The sequence below is a fragment of the Coturnix japonica genome, chromosome 3, assembly GCF_001577835.2.
Source record: "Coturnix japonica isolate 7356 chromosome 3, Coturnix japonica 2.1, whole genome shotgun sequence".
Taxonomy (NCBI): domain Eukaryota; kingdom Metazoa; phylum Chordata; class Aves; order Galliformes; family Phasianidae; genus Coturnix; species Coturnix japonica.
In genome coordinates this window covers 87616275-87630859 of record NC_029518.1, presented here as the reverse complement: position 1 = coordinate 87630859, position 14585 = coordinate 87616275, and the positions used below count along the sequence as shown (strand labels likewise).

Sequence of the window (14585 nt, the reverse complement as noted above, 5' to 3'; positions counted from 1 at the left end):
TCTCTGTGCTCTTTTCTAGGTATGTTTCGAAAAAATGAAGATTTGACACCATCCCAGAGGTGCTTGGCTGTCAGGTAGGCTGTCAGTGACATGAGAGTCTAGTTTTGGTGGCAGGAAGAAGCTGATGGTTTGTGTGCTTTATTAACGCTGTGCAGAAATGCTGCAGCTCCTGTTCAAGAGCATTTACAAACTTGGCCAAAAGAGGTCCAAGCATTTTATGTTTGTAACCTGACTACACCCATCTATTCTCCTGCAAAATATCACTTCAAATTGAATGTTTTTCAAGTGTAAAAAGTAAGTTCTATGTGTCACATGCAGATTACATCCAGACAGGAGACTAGTTAACATTTAGTACACAAATAAAGTAGTTGGCTAAGGAACATACTTGTCTAATTTCTGTTTTTCAGCACTTAACTTACCTTTTTTCCCTTGTTTATTCACGAGACTTGCTAATAATATGTTATCCTGGGCTAAACAGTCTTGACTTGAGACATTTCCCTTAATTTAGGTTATTGCCAGTTAACACAAACCATTGGTTACTGACTCAGCTAATGAGGAAAAACAGAAAACACAAACAATTGGACAAACACTTTAGGGAAACACCCTCCCGCCTTCTTCCCCAGGCTCAGCTTCAGTCAAACACCTCTTCAGGTCGAGGAGAAAGTCACAAGAGTTACAGACATTATTCTGACAGTGCTCAGTTTGGATTGGAAAGCGATGCTGTGTTTAGAGTGTTTTAAGTTGTGATTACAGAATATACACAAACTGCTTTTCTGCACTGGGTTTTTACTGCAATTAGAGTAAGCAATGACATGCAGTATGACTTCTCCTGCTGTGGAAATTCTGTGGAACTACACATTCCATCTCACAAGCTGCTTGTCTTTGAATTACAGACGCATGCCAAGTCTACTGGAATATTTAAGTTACAACTGTAATTTCATGGGTATCCTGGCAGGCCCGTTATGCTCTTACAAAGACTATATTACTTTCATTGAAGGCAGATCATACCAACTGCAACAGTCTGAAGCAAATGGGAAGGAAGATACAAAATATGAACAAACGGATCCTTCTCCAAATGTAAGATGTATGACTCTGACTCTTGCAGTGCCGATGCTGATGTAATCATTGCATGAAAAGCTTGGTTTGCACTGTTCATTTACAGGCGTAACTGCTGAGCTGTAGCTGGAGTTCATTCGTCAACAGTACAGTTCTCTGTTCGGGAAGTTTCCTACTTATTTTTTAAGCTAGGCTTTCTCTATGGTTTCCAGTCTGGATCTTGTGGACAAAAGCAAATGAAACTGGTGCTTCCTAACAAGCTTATATGGTAAAAAGCCGTCTTTAGATGAAGCAATTAATGCATGTTTTCCTTGAAGCGTACGCTGTGTACAGTGAAGACAAACTGTATGTCTTGTCTTTGGAAAGTGGATGAGACTTAACAATTGCAGCAAAGTTTTATGAAAGGTCTCAACCTCTGTTGTTTTCTAATGTCTGCATGCAGCAAGCAGCAAACGTTCATATGCGTTAAGTTGAAAAACACTCATGGAAACTATTTTTCCTGCTTTTTTTTGTGTAGAGAGGTGCTAAAACTCGATTTTGTTTCTTCCTTTGATCTAAAGATGCAATAGAACACATACTAGTGATAGCTGCATGGCTACTTATCCATACAGTGCATTGCTTTTTGTTCTTTCATTGGAAAAGAGAACACGTATGTGCAGAAGAAAGTCCAGTTGATCCTACTTTACTGAAGAGATTGTATGGTCTGAGTTAAAAGCTCCCAGAGCTTGTTCCTTTTGTAATTTAATCCAAAGAGTTGAAGGTACTGAATACTATCATACTCTTCATATGTTCTTAAATAGGAGGGTATCTATTACATTTGTGTCTAAGATAATGAGTACTACATATTAAAAGCAGAATTACTATGGAGTCAACTGGAGCACTTCACATTTACAGCTTTCAACAGGAACAATTGCTTGTTTTCTGCTCGTCTCTTAGACTGCGAGTAGTTGCTAGAGCAGATGAAAGGCATTCCCACAGCTGCTAGCTGGAGGAGTCCATCCCCTAGCAAATAGAACATATGAGTGCTTCTCTATCAGTTGTCATCTCCAGCCACTTCCATTCTTTGAATGTGGGTATGGACATTACGTGGTTGTTGTAAGTTGCGCCACAGAAATACAAACAAGTGGCTGGAGGATGATAATACTGTAACCTGCTCTGCATGTTGGCCAGCTCATGCAAGTGTGCTGTTGAGGAAGTCGTCAAGAAGGGAGAAGGACAAATAAGACTTGCTTGCACAGACTGGCACTTCATAGTCTGTCCATAGCCTGCACTTGTGTGTTGTATGGGCTAGGTTGCATACTCCTGGCTTTTAAGTAACCTTTTATCTTATGTACTAAACTGCTATTTCTGGAGAGAAATATCATTAAGTTATTACAAACAAATGGACCTAACCCAATCTGCTGGTATCAGGACTTCTGAACATGCACCTGCTGGTTGCCTAGTAGGGCTTCGTAGCTTTTTACCACATAATCTTTCTAGTGACCCAAATAAAGTCAATACAAATTAAATGTAAAACTGTAACAGATTCCTCTTTCAGGTAAGCGGTTTCCTTTAAAACGTATTGCTCTCAAAATGCTTTAGATTTCAGCATAAAAAATCAAAGAGAAGTTGACTGCTGTTGATACTTTATCTCCCAACAGGCGTTAGAGAGATCTGGCTGTATTTTATAACACCAGAAGAGTGTTATGTGCTTTAGGAGAAATGTGGATGATACAGTTTCTTCACTGCATTTGCTGCATCAATTGAACAATTCGTTGTTTTGTTCTAGAGGAACATTTAAGTCCCATTAACTTCATCTTAATAGCTTAAATTTGTGCCTAGGTTCTCACGTTACCTTTAATCTCAGTGTAAATTGTTAAGTAACCCAGAAAAATGAAGTGTAATGGGGACTGGCAAATGTCAGTGTACCAAGCGAAGAACAAATCCTTCAGCTGAGTTTACAATAAGCCTCTGGTTAAATATAATGTATATAACAGAAGTAGTTCATGCTGGCCTCCTCCCCTCTCCTGTGTGTTGACTGCATGATATTAACTCGGTTTAGTATTTTTGCTGTGTTCATTGCATGTTAAATGAATCGAATCAGCATATTCAAACTCACTTCTTACGTCCCTCCTATTGTGCCTTTTTGCAAGCTATCAATTGTTGGTGCTCAAAGTGGTGTCAACTCTCAGAAATTAATATCTGTCTTTGTAAGTTTCTTTTTATTATGGCTACCCTTAACATACAAGATGCCTGTCAGCAGATATCCACTTTCTTGCATATTCTACAGACTCTTCCTATGAATTAAAAAAAGTTCTTGGTTAATTACATGTAATGTTTAACTGAGGTGTTGTCCTTCACCAAAAGATGCACTTTAATGTAGTTCAGTATTACGCTGAGATCCTTATTGTTTGTCAGCCAAGAAGGAAAAAAATATTCAAATAAGGCCTTAAAGTGCCTTTTATACTCTTTGTACGTATTCATATCCAGAATGCTTGTTCATACACTGACACATCTATGCCAGCTCAGCGTTTCTTGCTTCAGTTAGAAGGCTGTTCCTGAACTCCTTTCACTGGTTAGGAATCCAGCTTTCAACCTACTTGCATTCCCATCTAATTTATGCACATTTGTTTTTGCCCTTGCACATTCTCCCAGTTTAAATACGCTTTTTTTACCTTCACAATACTACCCATACTTCATGTTTTTATACAGGTATGCTCAGTTTTTATTTGTCAGAGCTAAATGAGACAGGCCTTTCTTCCTTCTTGGTGAAAAATAAATGGTATATTCTACTTTACGTGAGGTGAAAGGTTGTGGTTCAGTAGCAGAACCATTACCTTGGACTGTAGTTTTTGAGTTATTCCACAATAAGTGAGTTTTACTTTTTGACTGGATGCATTGACAGTGAACGAACCAACATTCCAGACTTCTTAGAATTAGTTTTTCATTATGCAAAAACTGACCAGTTCTGTGAGTGTGGGACCCTGTGTGTGCTTTGGATAACCAAATGGCAACTGAACTGACTGCGGTGTCAGGTGTGGATTTCTGTTTGAGTGTAAGATGATTCAAAATCTGAGTGCTCGAAGCAAGCCAGCCCTCAGGCTAGAATGTAATGATCTGTTGAGTCCAAGCCAAGTAGCAACTTGTGGCTGTGGCTTCAGAGTTGTGTACCTGTCACAGAATGCTGGTGAGCGTTCCATGGCACAGTGAGCTGCCCATCCAAAGCTAGTTGGAAATCTAAAGGAAATAAATAAAAACAAAACAAGGCAGATCCCCCAACAGCTTGTATTTCTCATCATTTGCTTCTCTAATCTGACCCAGCGGGAGGAAAAGAGCAAAAACGTATAGCCAAGGTGAGGAGAAAAGGCAGGACTGCTTTGTTGCATTGCAGTCTTTATTTGTGTTGTCCTTCAGAAACGCTGCTTAAAGCAGGCCTGGAGCTGCAGCTCACAGTCCTTGTAGGGGATGATGTCAAGTATTGTTTGCTGAGGACCTCAGTGTGCCTGCCCATGCCTGGGAGCGGTGTCAGCAGGCTTGGTTGGGGTTCTGGGATTTGCAATTGTAGAGTGAAGTGTATTGGTTAAAAAACAAAAGCAGAAACAAACAAAAAATCCATTAATACACCATGCTGTTTCTGGATGTCATTATCCTAAAGTTGCTGCTAAAAAAATTATAAATAAGTATAAAATCATAGAAATGCATCATTTAAATAAATGCAAATGCCATCCTCCTGTGGCACGGAGGAGTTCTGCGACTACAGATTGAAAACCTCAGAGTTTGTTTTTCAAAGGTATGACTGTATGAGCTCTTAATTCTTAATTCTTTCTTAAGATGAATTTCATTGAAAACCTGCTGCTGTTCCTTCAGAGAAGGGCTTTCACCTCCATGATCTAATTGAAAACCCACAGAGAGGTACCAGAGTGTTTTGAGTTGATGATACAGTATGTGTGTAAAGATGGGCAAGTGGTGGCAGCAGACAAAAGGGAGAACAGTACTTACTGTGTTACCTCCCATCAGTGAGACTGTGGTACTGTGCGTCTTGCAGGAATCCCTGTGTTCATTTGGACACTTAGTACTGCATTATGGACAGAATAACTGTTTCAGAGCTGGGTATGTGTAGTGATGCTGATTGAAGTAGGACTTTAAGTACTAGAAGCAGGATGGGCAGCAGGATTGTGAGTATCTCTTTGTTCGATGCTTCAAAGAAAAGTAGCTGCATAGATTATTTTCCTGCCAAGTTTAGAGTCATAGAACTATGAATTAAGACTGTAATATTTGAACTTCAATACTGAGTTTGCTTACGATGAAAACTTGAGAGTTGGATCAGTTAAACACAATATGCAATCTTCTCATCTCGGTAAACATCTGTATTATACCAAAGACTTCAAAAATAAACTAAGATTGAGTTACTCTTTCTGGAATCTTCAATAGTCGTACATGTTCAGTGGTAGGTTCCATGCTTTGTGTTACGATGTCTTGGCAATTTACTCGTTAGGTAATTTGACAGTGTGATAAAAACTGGGGTTGCAAAAGCACTTCCTGTTATTGAAAGGGATTCTCAGGGGCTCAGCGTAGCTGAATTCAATGTGCTGTGTTAGTCAGAAGCAGTGGTGGTACCCACAGTGTAATCGAGACAAGGATAGTTCTTGAACACCTCTATAATGTTACCAAATGTTCTGTATATTTGGTAGTAAATACTACTGAAATTATGACACACACATATATATGCCTGTTTAGGAAAGACTAACTACAACTTGTACAACTTGCCTTTGTTTGCAGAAGTTTTAACAAAACCTGAAGCTTACAAAGTCTCTTATCTTAAACTTTGCAGATAGCTGTGGCACAAAAGCTCTTAGTCTGTGGACTGTCCTTACTCTTTCACATGACTATTACAAAAACACTGCCTGTGGAATACAACATTGATGAGAACTTCAGAGCTACAGCATCGTGGCCTGTAAGGGTTTTCTACCTATACTTGTCTCTCATGGCTGCCAGACCCAAGTATTATTTTGCGTGGACTTTAGGTAAGTGTAGGAAAAACAGCTCTGAGTTTCACTTGAGATGCTGCACAAACTGTTTTAAAAAGAGACAGTGCCCTCTTGAGGCCTTATGAAAACATTAATAGATGTAAATACTACAAGGCATTGTCAAAGGCACTGAATCTGACAAACGGCAGAACACCCATGGTCCCTCACCTAAGATACTAAATAGATGATACTAGCAGTATTATCTACCATTAAACTAGCAGTGTTTTGCTTTTTGCATCAAGTTATTTAAAAGATGGAACAAACAAAGGAAAAACAAGCCCGACACACACAAATTATTGGTATTGTTGGAATTATTTAGAAGAAATAATAAATGCTAGTTAGCTATTTAAGTTGTTATTGATGAGGGATAAAATGTAAATTGCCCTGTATTAAATCGAGAGTCACAAAATACCTGTTGCAGACTTGTGAATGTTTGGAGAATCAGCTTCAGGAAAGGAACAGAGTGAGTCGATCATTTAATTTCTGAGTGCTTTAGATCAGGACCTTCCAAAAGCTGTTGAGAAGAAAGGAAAATACATAGTAATGATATGTAAGTAAACCTACACTACATATACATTTCAATGTAGTAATAAATGTTGAGCAAGTATCGTTGCCTTGCTAGTAGTAGCTTAAGAGGAGCCAGTCTGAATAGAGTGCTTTAGATGAGTTCTGAGCTCACACAGAGGGCTGATGTCCTGCCACTGGTGGACCTGAACTGCACAGATACTGTAGAACCTTCTGGCTGTGTTGCTTCCTTAATGTTACTTTTAATTGTGCGAGGAATGGGCCTTCTTTTCCCCAGGGCCATTTGTACAGCCAGGTGCTCCGTAGTGAGCTCACAAAGCTGAGGCAGAGGGCTGTATAAGAGAGAAGGATATATGTTCTATGACAGAGATAATAATACTATCATACTTTTGCTTTGGTAGAAGTTTTTTTAATTGGAAGTGGCTATGTAAGCAGGGATTCTTTGGTTGTTCGAGCACCTGACACAGTGATCCTGTATATTTAAAAACAATACAGATAGCTTTTAAAATGTAACTTATTTTGACCAACCTGTGCATGGTGCACAATACAGGCAGTTTATAATTTGTTTCTTCTTGTCTCATTGCAGCAGATGCAATTAATAACGCAGCAGGATTTGGTTTTAGAGGCTATGACAAAAATGGAGTTACACGTTGGGACCTAATATCAAATCTGAGAATCCAGCAGATAGAGGTTTGTTCGTTGTTGTTCCAAATAAAATATACGGTTATGCAGGTGCTTAATTGTAATCACATTGACTTTTTCTATACATTTTGTTTATCAAGATGGTGAGCGTGTTTTAAATCAGGAATGACACATTTGTACCCTTAGGGAAGAACCTCAGAATACATTTTACTCATCATCTGAAGAATCTCAGAATACATTTTACTCGTCATCTGACTTGGAAAATATTGTGTGGTTGTAAACAGTTGAGTAAATTCCTTATTCAATTCATTTCAAAATAGTTTTGTGCAGTTCATATGCCAGAATTTGGGAATGTTTTGTAACATTTTACAATTACCGACATAATTGTTTTGTTTTTCTTTTGCAGTCTTCCACAAGCTTCAAGATGTTTCTTGATAACTGGAATATCCAAACAGCTCTTTGGCTTAAAAGGTATTTATTTCTCTTCTGTACCGAGGTCACCGAGGTTTTTTTAAGTAAGATGTTTTTGAAGAGAATCTGGCATTTAAAGCTAAATACAGGAACTTCTAAAGAGTCCAGGAGAGAACTTTCTTTGCTCCTTCTGGAGTGCAGAAAATGTAAACAATGTTTCTGTGTTGTTTTTTTTTAATATCTTTGGAAGAGGAACCGTCATAATTGTGAATTTCAAATCCTGATCGTGTCTAAAAACTCTGTAAACCTGTGAAGCAGTGAACTGATCCGCACGTCATTAGGATGCTTCAGAAGCATTCATTGTAGATCACAAAACAAAGAAGTTCAGAGGTTAGAAGCATGCATGTTAAAATAGATACTTATACAGCAGCAACATATATTAACTATATATATATATATTTATGTGTGTGTATGAGCTATATATATCACTATAGTGTTTTCTCACTGGGAAATTCCTCAGCCTATTCATTCTTATTATTTTTTTCCCCAAAGGAAACATGTCATTCTGTTTGCAGAACCTCTGGAGTTCTTGTTTCTCTCTTCTGGCTTATTCCCAGGCTTCCTCTCTTCTTACAGTGAACTTCTTCTATAGCCTTCAAGGTCTTTCCCTGGCTTTTTACAGGCAGAATGAATGATTTGAGTGGATTCATTGCAATTCTTTCCTTTAGATAGTGCTGTTACTAGTAGATCAGTATTATCTCTGTCTTTTCTTTTGCAGCAGCTCAGCTGATAGTCACTGTTGATTCATATTCACCATCAGCTACATTCAGTAATATAGAATGGACAGTTACTCTTTTATATCTTCCACTTCTCTTAGATATTCTGGACTTTGTACTTCATGTTGGTGATTTCAGGACATCCTTCAAATCTGTCAAGATCACTTTGGATTCTAGCTCTCTATCTGCTGAGAAAGCAATGCACGCTACTTCTACCTCACCTAGCTTACATTTAATTCTTTTTAAATGAGGCCTGATGTTTTTTTCTAGTATATATCTTTCCTGACCTGTGCTGGTAGGGCTGAAATTTGCTTTGTTTATGTAGTTATTCTTAAGCTCCTGAATTCTTTGCAGGGGAAAATCTACTTAGTTAAAGCAGTTTAAACCAAAACAGACATTGAAGCTGTTTATCCATATATACTAACAAGACATAATTAACCAACAGTCAGTGACATACACTTTCAAGATTCAAATCAGTTCTACAACAGGTAATGTTTTGTAAGCGCGTAGTGTTATGGTTGAATGAACAGATTTATTCTGTGACTGATCTCAAGGAGTTTAATAAATACATGTGCACGAGCAGAGTTAACAGGCAGCCCTCCCACGCTCTGAAGGACACGTGGGTTACAAAAAACACCTCTTCTTTCCAAGTGTGTCTCCCTGCCTGTACACGCTGCTTTTGGGGGAGGAGGGGTCTCAGCTTGGTATGAACCCACTGATTCACATGGCAGTTAGAGAAGCATGCAACATCTTCACATGCATGCAGCTGATAGGGGTAAGATATTGCACCCTATGGACAGTGTACTGCTTTTCTTGGATTCCTTTTTCCCTTCATCCTTCCAGAACTCCTCAATGTAGGACCTTCCTTAGTAATTCAGAGCAGAGTTCAGCATTCTTCTTATTTGATATTCTCACATTCCTCATTCATCATCATGCTAAGTTCTGCCCTACACACGTGTGTGCAACAACAGTATCTCTATTACTCAGAACTGAAGGGAGTTGTTACTTTTCCCCTTAGCCCACAAGTGGCTTTCGTTTTATGAAAAATATATAACAGACTCATTGCAGGAGTTTGAGTTTCTGGCTTCTAGTCCAGCTTTTCAAACACATTTTTAGATAACATAAGGTCCCTTAATAATACTTACACCTGTCTTTGGATGCTTCTGTACCACTTCGCTATAAATAAGTACCATAAAGGACGGCACTGGGCATAGATAGCACTCAAGGCTTAAATCTGGAGCTGTGAGCAGCTTTAGGCATTTTCTGTAAGTCTTAATGTAGTGGCATTATTTTTAAATAGCAGTAAAGTTCAATTGCACTGCAAAGAATGCATTAGAGGTGAGCCTGCTAAAAGGATGAAGGTATAAGTGATAACTGGGAAGGTTGTTAATAATCTGTCTGATGATGTTTATCTTGATTTGTCTTTCATTTCCTAGAGTGTGCTACGAGCGAGCCACCTTCAGCCCAACAATCCAAACGTTCATCCTCTCTGCCATTTGGCATGGGGTTTACCCAGGATATTACTTAACATTTTTAACAGGAATACTAATGACGCTAGCAGCACGAGCTGTGAGTATCAGCCAAATATCTTCCTAACTAATACGTAGTTTTGGCAAAGAAAAGAGAGATCGTGTGAGCAAGGTGCAGGGACAGTTCATGGGCAGCAGTTGTGTTTTCTCAGCAGGATTTTACAAATAAATTCAGCGTAGGAAATAACGAATCCAGCATAGGAATTAGTGAATTGTTTTATATTAGTCCCATTTGATATCAGTTGTTTTATTGCGAGTTCTGAAGTGTATCATTAGAACTGATATTTGGAGTATTCTGCTGTGGTTTTCTTTTGCCCCACTAGTCCTAAAATATACCACTGAACATAAGAAAATGGTTTACCACATAGAAGCTTTTCAGCAGAGTTGTTTTGGTTTTCATTTGTTCCAAAACTGAGTGTTGACAGAACAGCTTCGTAGAATAGAACGCCTGCCACATTCAGACAAGTAGTCTTAAGATGCACTGGATTTAGGGGAGATGGGTCCGTATGCACTGCTTTGCTTCGATGTGGTTTAAGTACTTCAGATCCCTGTGCTGGATTAAACACACTGAACTAAGAGGCATAGAATTTCAACTGACTTCTTCAGAAGTTAATGGGTACTTTGAATGGTTCCAAGATGTTTGATACCATTTCTACACTTCCTCTATATTCTGTGGAAGTGCAACAAATTCTATGCAGTAAAGTAGCACTAATGAGTTTATTACTGATCTAGCTTACTATTACATGTTTTGGGTTTGTTTTTTTTTTAGATAAGAAACAATATCAGACACTATTTTGTTGAATCTCCTGCTGTTAAACTGTGTTATGATATTATAACATGGATGACAACGCAAGTAGCAATAAGTTACACAGTTGTGCCATTTGTACTGCTCTCTGTGAAACCCTCGTTCACCTTTTACAGGTAAGCACCTTCTCCCTGTTTCCTTTTCTTTAACTAAGAGGAAATGAAGTTATTTTCTGTGGCGCTGCATTCTGATGGTCACATCACGCTGATTGGTTTAAGATTTGTTACCTGAACAATTTGCATTCTGGTGTGTGAGCACAGGTTGAGTTGCTTCTAAGAACTCCTTAACCAACTTATTTTTCCCTGCAGCAGGAAAATAAAGCCTTTGGGATTAGCGTATGCACCTGACCGCTTTTGTAGCAGCAGCAGTTCATGACTTTCTAGAAGCAACGTTTTTGAAACAGTAAATAGATCACAGCAGATTTCTCTTCACTTTGCGCCTGGTACTTAAGAAATGTAGCGCTGTGTTCTAGCAGGTCTTGACCATTTATTGACTGATTGGCTTTATTTGTTTTTCAGCTCCTGCTATTTCTGTCTTCATATCGCCAGCATCCTGGTGCTGTTGGTATTTCCATTGAAAAGAACTCAAAAAGGAAATAAAAAGCATGAAAGCATCCAGCCAGTGTGGTCCAAAAAACTAGAAGAAGAAAATCTTTTGCAAAAGAACAGTTATTCCACAACAAATAATAGTTTCAGTCAGAGAGAAGAAATAACCTGCAGATATCAAGCACTAAAGCAGTGATTGAGGAATATTATGATCGATATATTTTGTATGTTTTCAGAAACCCATTTTTAGCACCTTTTAAAGGGGTTTGTATTTGTTTGCAAAGATGTTTAGTATGAAAAGAATGCATTACCTAGGAAAATCACATACAATAGCAAGACTGGAAACAAAACAGATTAACCCCTCCCATGCCATGTCCCGGTGGGTCACGCCTTATATGAAGATATTACCGTTATTTCAATGGGCACTCAGGACTTGCAGCGTATGTCCATAGGGTCATATGTGTGCCCTTTGCTGAATGTACGTTGTGTATCCCAAGGCACTGACGGGGTGAAATGAAATCGTGTCAACCTAGGATTAACAAATGGAAATTAATTTTTCCAAATGAATGACTTGCCTTAAACCCTCTATTTACTGAAACATTGTTTCTAAGTGGTATTTTCGAGTCCGCTTTTGTGGAAAGTATTTCAAATATTTAATACTATATGCTATAAAGAAGCTCTAAATATGAAATGCAAAGTCATTGGATGGTTTTTGAACCTCTTCTCTAAAAGGGAATTGCAATAAGCATCTCAGTATTTGGAGGGTTTTCTTAAAGTATCTCAAACAGTTACAGTACATTGTGGAACTGTAAACATTACTGATGCCAAATTATAGTTAGGTTTCTGTGACAGAATCTCATTAAGCATAGCCCTTCTGAACAGATCTAAAGAAATCATCTACAGGTTCACCTTTTCCAGGGCTTCACAGCTCTAATTTAGGTTTCCTTTAATTTCAAGTACAGAAAAACAACACAAAACACCACCGAGTGGGCTTTGCATCTAGAGAAGGAAAGGCAGCCAAAGGATGCTGAAGACAACATGCAAGCACCAGAACTTCAATGGAAATTTGTCTTTACCCTTAAATACCAGATATATTTGTTCTATAATTATTTTACAAAAAAAGAGAGGTTTTAGCACTTAAAAACAAAGTAATTTTGCATTTTAAGGCATACAGTAGTTGACGATGCTAGCAGTATAAAGCTGATGATGTTAGCAGTATAAAAATGTCAAAATTGAGATCATAGTCAAACATGGAATCACCATGATGAACAAGATCTGTATGCTTGATCACTGATTTCCCTTTATGCAAAGAAGTGTATGAGCTGGGGGGAAAAGGTCTTTCTTTACGTTAGAATTTTAGATGCAGGATTTACACGGCACTTGTAGGTAAAATAATGAAAGAAAGAAATGCTTGAGAATATGGAATTAAGGAAGAAAGTCAAGGGAATTGGTTCTGTCTATTCCTGTCTGTTTGTTGCAATGATGGTCACTGCTGGAGCACTGTTTTAAAGGGCTACATTTTAATTGTTTGTATTCTGTGCTATCTTTCTTTTCTTTTTTTTTTTTCCTTTTTTTTTCTTAGTAAGCACAAACTGCTTATCCACACATTGTGTTGGTTTTAAAGATAAAGTACTACTGGAGAAAAATAACACAGCTCGTTCAGTAACCTATGAATGAGTGGTAACAAAACTCTCCTACTATTTTGATCCTGATATGTTTGATCAAACATCTGGCACTAATGAGGCCAGTGTTCCCACTCCAGGGTCAGTATTGCATTCCAGAGAAACTGCAGTGGTCATTCTCAGCTGTGGGGACATTACCATGCAGGAATAGTCACGATACTTGTCCGGTTTACTCTCCAAAAACCAAATCCTCAGTCAAGTCTCTGTGACCGCACTGTAGTAATTCTACATCTCGCCTTTGCCTCCTTACTTGAAGCTTCAGGAGGAAAACTTACTTTCTGTTGGTTTAGTATATGTAGGGTAGCATTAATTAACCGGCACTCTTGGAAAGGTGGAACGGGATGTGAAATGAGTCTTAGAGAGGCAGGGATGTTCATTGTTTCAGTGACAGCTGTATTATCTTTAAAAAAGAAATGAGATTTCTGAATCCTTATGTTAATCACTCAAGTAGGCTTCCCCTTGCTTGGGGCTGCCATTGTCAACAGAAACAGAATTTTTCTTCCATTGTTTGTAAATAAGGGCACACTGATTTCTTTATGCTTATTTATCCTTACTGGAGATAGAAGCAGGAAAGACTTTCTGTTCTTAGAAGAATATTTACATTAAATAACAAACAGAACTGCAGTCTGGTAGGTGAGTACATTTTGGGTTGGTTCTTTTCGTATTTGCTGCTGTTGAACTTAAATTCTCCTTCTAGTTGGTGCAGGCTGTGTATTTACTCAAAGAAGTGGGTTTGGATTCCAGTACTTCTGATGTGCCATTTTCCATTAATATTCTGGTACTCTTGTTTCCTTCTTTTGGCATGAGTGCCAACGTGTGCAGTGAAAGATAATGAATTTTTGATGAAGAAATATGAAAACAGTTGTAAGCAACCCCAGAAAGAAGTCTGGCTCTTCAACATGAGCAAATATACAGATCCAGTTCTGTTCAGAAGTTTCATATGAGTTGAAACAGTTAAGAGAGTACAGATGGCTTTCAGAATTGGACGTGACAGGGGTCTGTGTGCAATACAACTATTTCTTCATGATTTGAACTCCTTAAATAATAGCAGCATAAGAAAATGAGGACGGTTTTGTTCTGCCTAGAATTTCTTTTGACGTGTAGTGTCCTTGAGTTTAGTTTTTAGATATCATTGTTGAAGAAGTACTCATAAACAAAATCTGCTCTTCATGCACATAAATTCTTTTGAGTACTACCTAAAGAGTGGGTCGTTCACGCTTCAGACCTGAACGAAACTTGGTTTTAAGTATTCTTTCGCTTAACGTATATCCAAAAGGTAAAAGTCTTTACTGTGTTCCAGGTCAGCACAGATAACATATCATTCATAATATTATGGTGCTTTGCAGATGTTTGCCTATTGTGAACAGTTCATCCAGACACTTAATGAATTAATATTATTTACTAAATGTAGTCACCCTGATAGTAACTATTTGCTTGCATTACCTTTCTTTAACCTTTAATGCTTCTGTATTAATGAAAGAGATGTATTATATATGTTTAAAGAATAGTTTCAGTGGTGCCTACTACTGTTCTATTAGGGAAGGCTTTGTTAGCTACACAGCTATGTAAAAGTCCTTCAGGAAACTTATTTTTCTGTGGCTGTTCCTT

General features: G+C 38.1%; 1 protein-coding gene across 1 annotated transcript in view; it reads left to right on the top strand.

Annotated features, from left to right (window-relative positions):
• The window catches only part of MBOAT2 (membrane bound O-acyltransferase domain containing 2), a 69003-nt gene extending 56059 nt beyond the window's left edge, over nucleotides 1-12944 (top strand). The window contains exons 6-13 of the mRNA XM_015859410.2: nucleotides 20-74; nucleotides 894-1077; nucleotides 5867-6059; nucleotides 7174-7277; nucleotides 7636-7700; nucleotides 9853-9985; nucleotides 10715-10866; nucleotides 11269-12944. Coding sequence (XP_015714896.1) covers nucleotides 20-74; nucleotides 894-1077; nucleotides 5867-6059; nucleotides 7174-7277; nucleotides 7636-7700; nucleotides 9853-9985; nucleotides 10715-10866; nucleotides 11269-11491 — 1109 coding nt within the window. The 3' untranslated portion in view covers nucleotides 11492-12944. The remainder of the gene's footprint in view (nucleotides 1-19; nucleotides 75-893; nucleotides 1078-5866; nucleotides 6060-7173; nucleotides 7278-7635; nucleotides 7701-9852; nucleotides 9986-10714; nucleotides 10867-11268) is intronic.
• Nucleotides 12945-14585: the final 1641 nt, after the last annotated feature.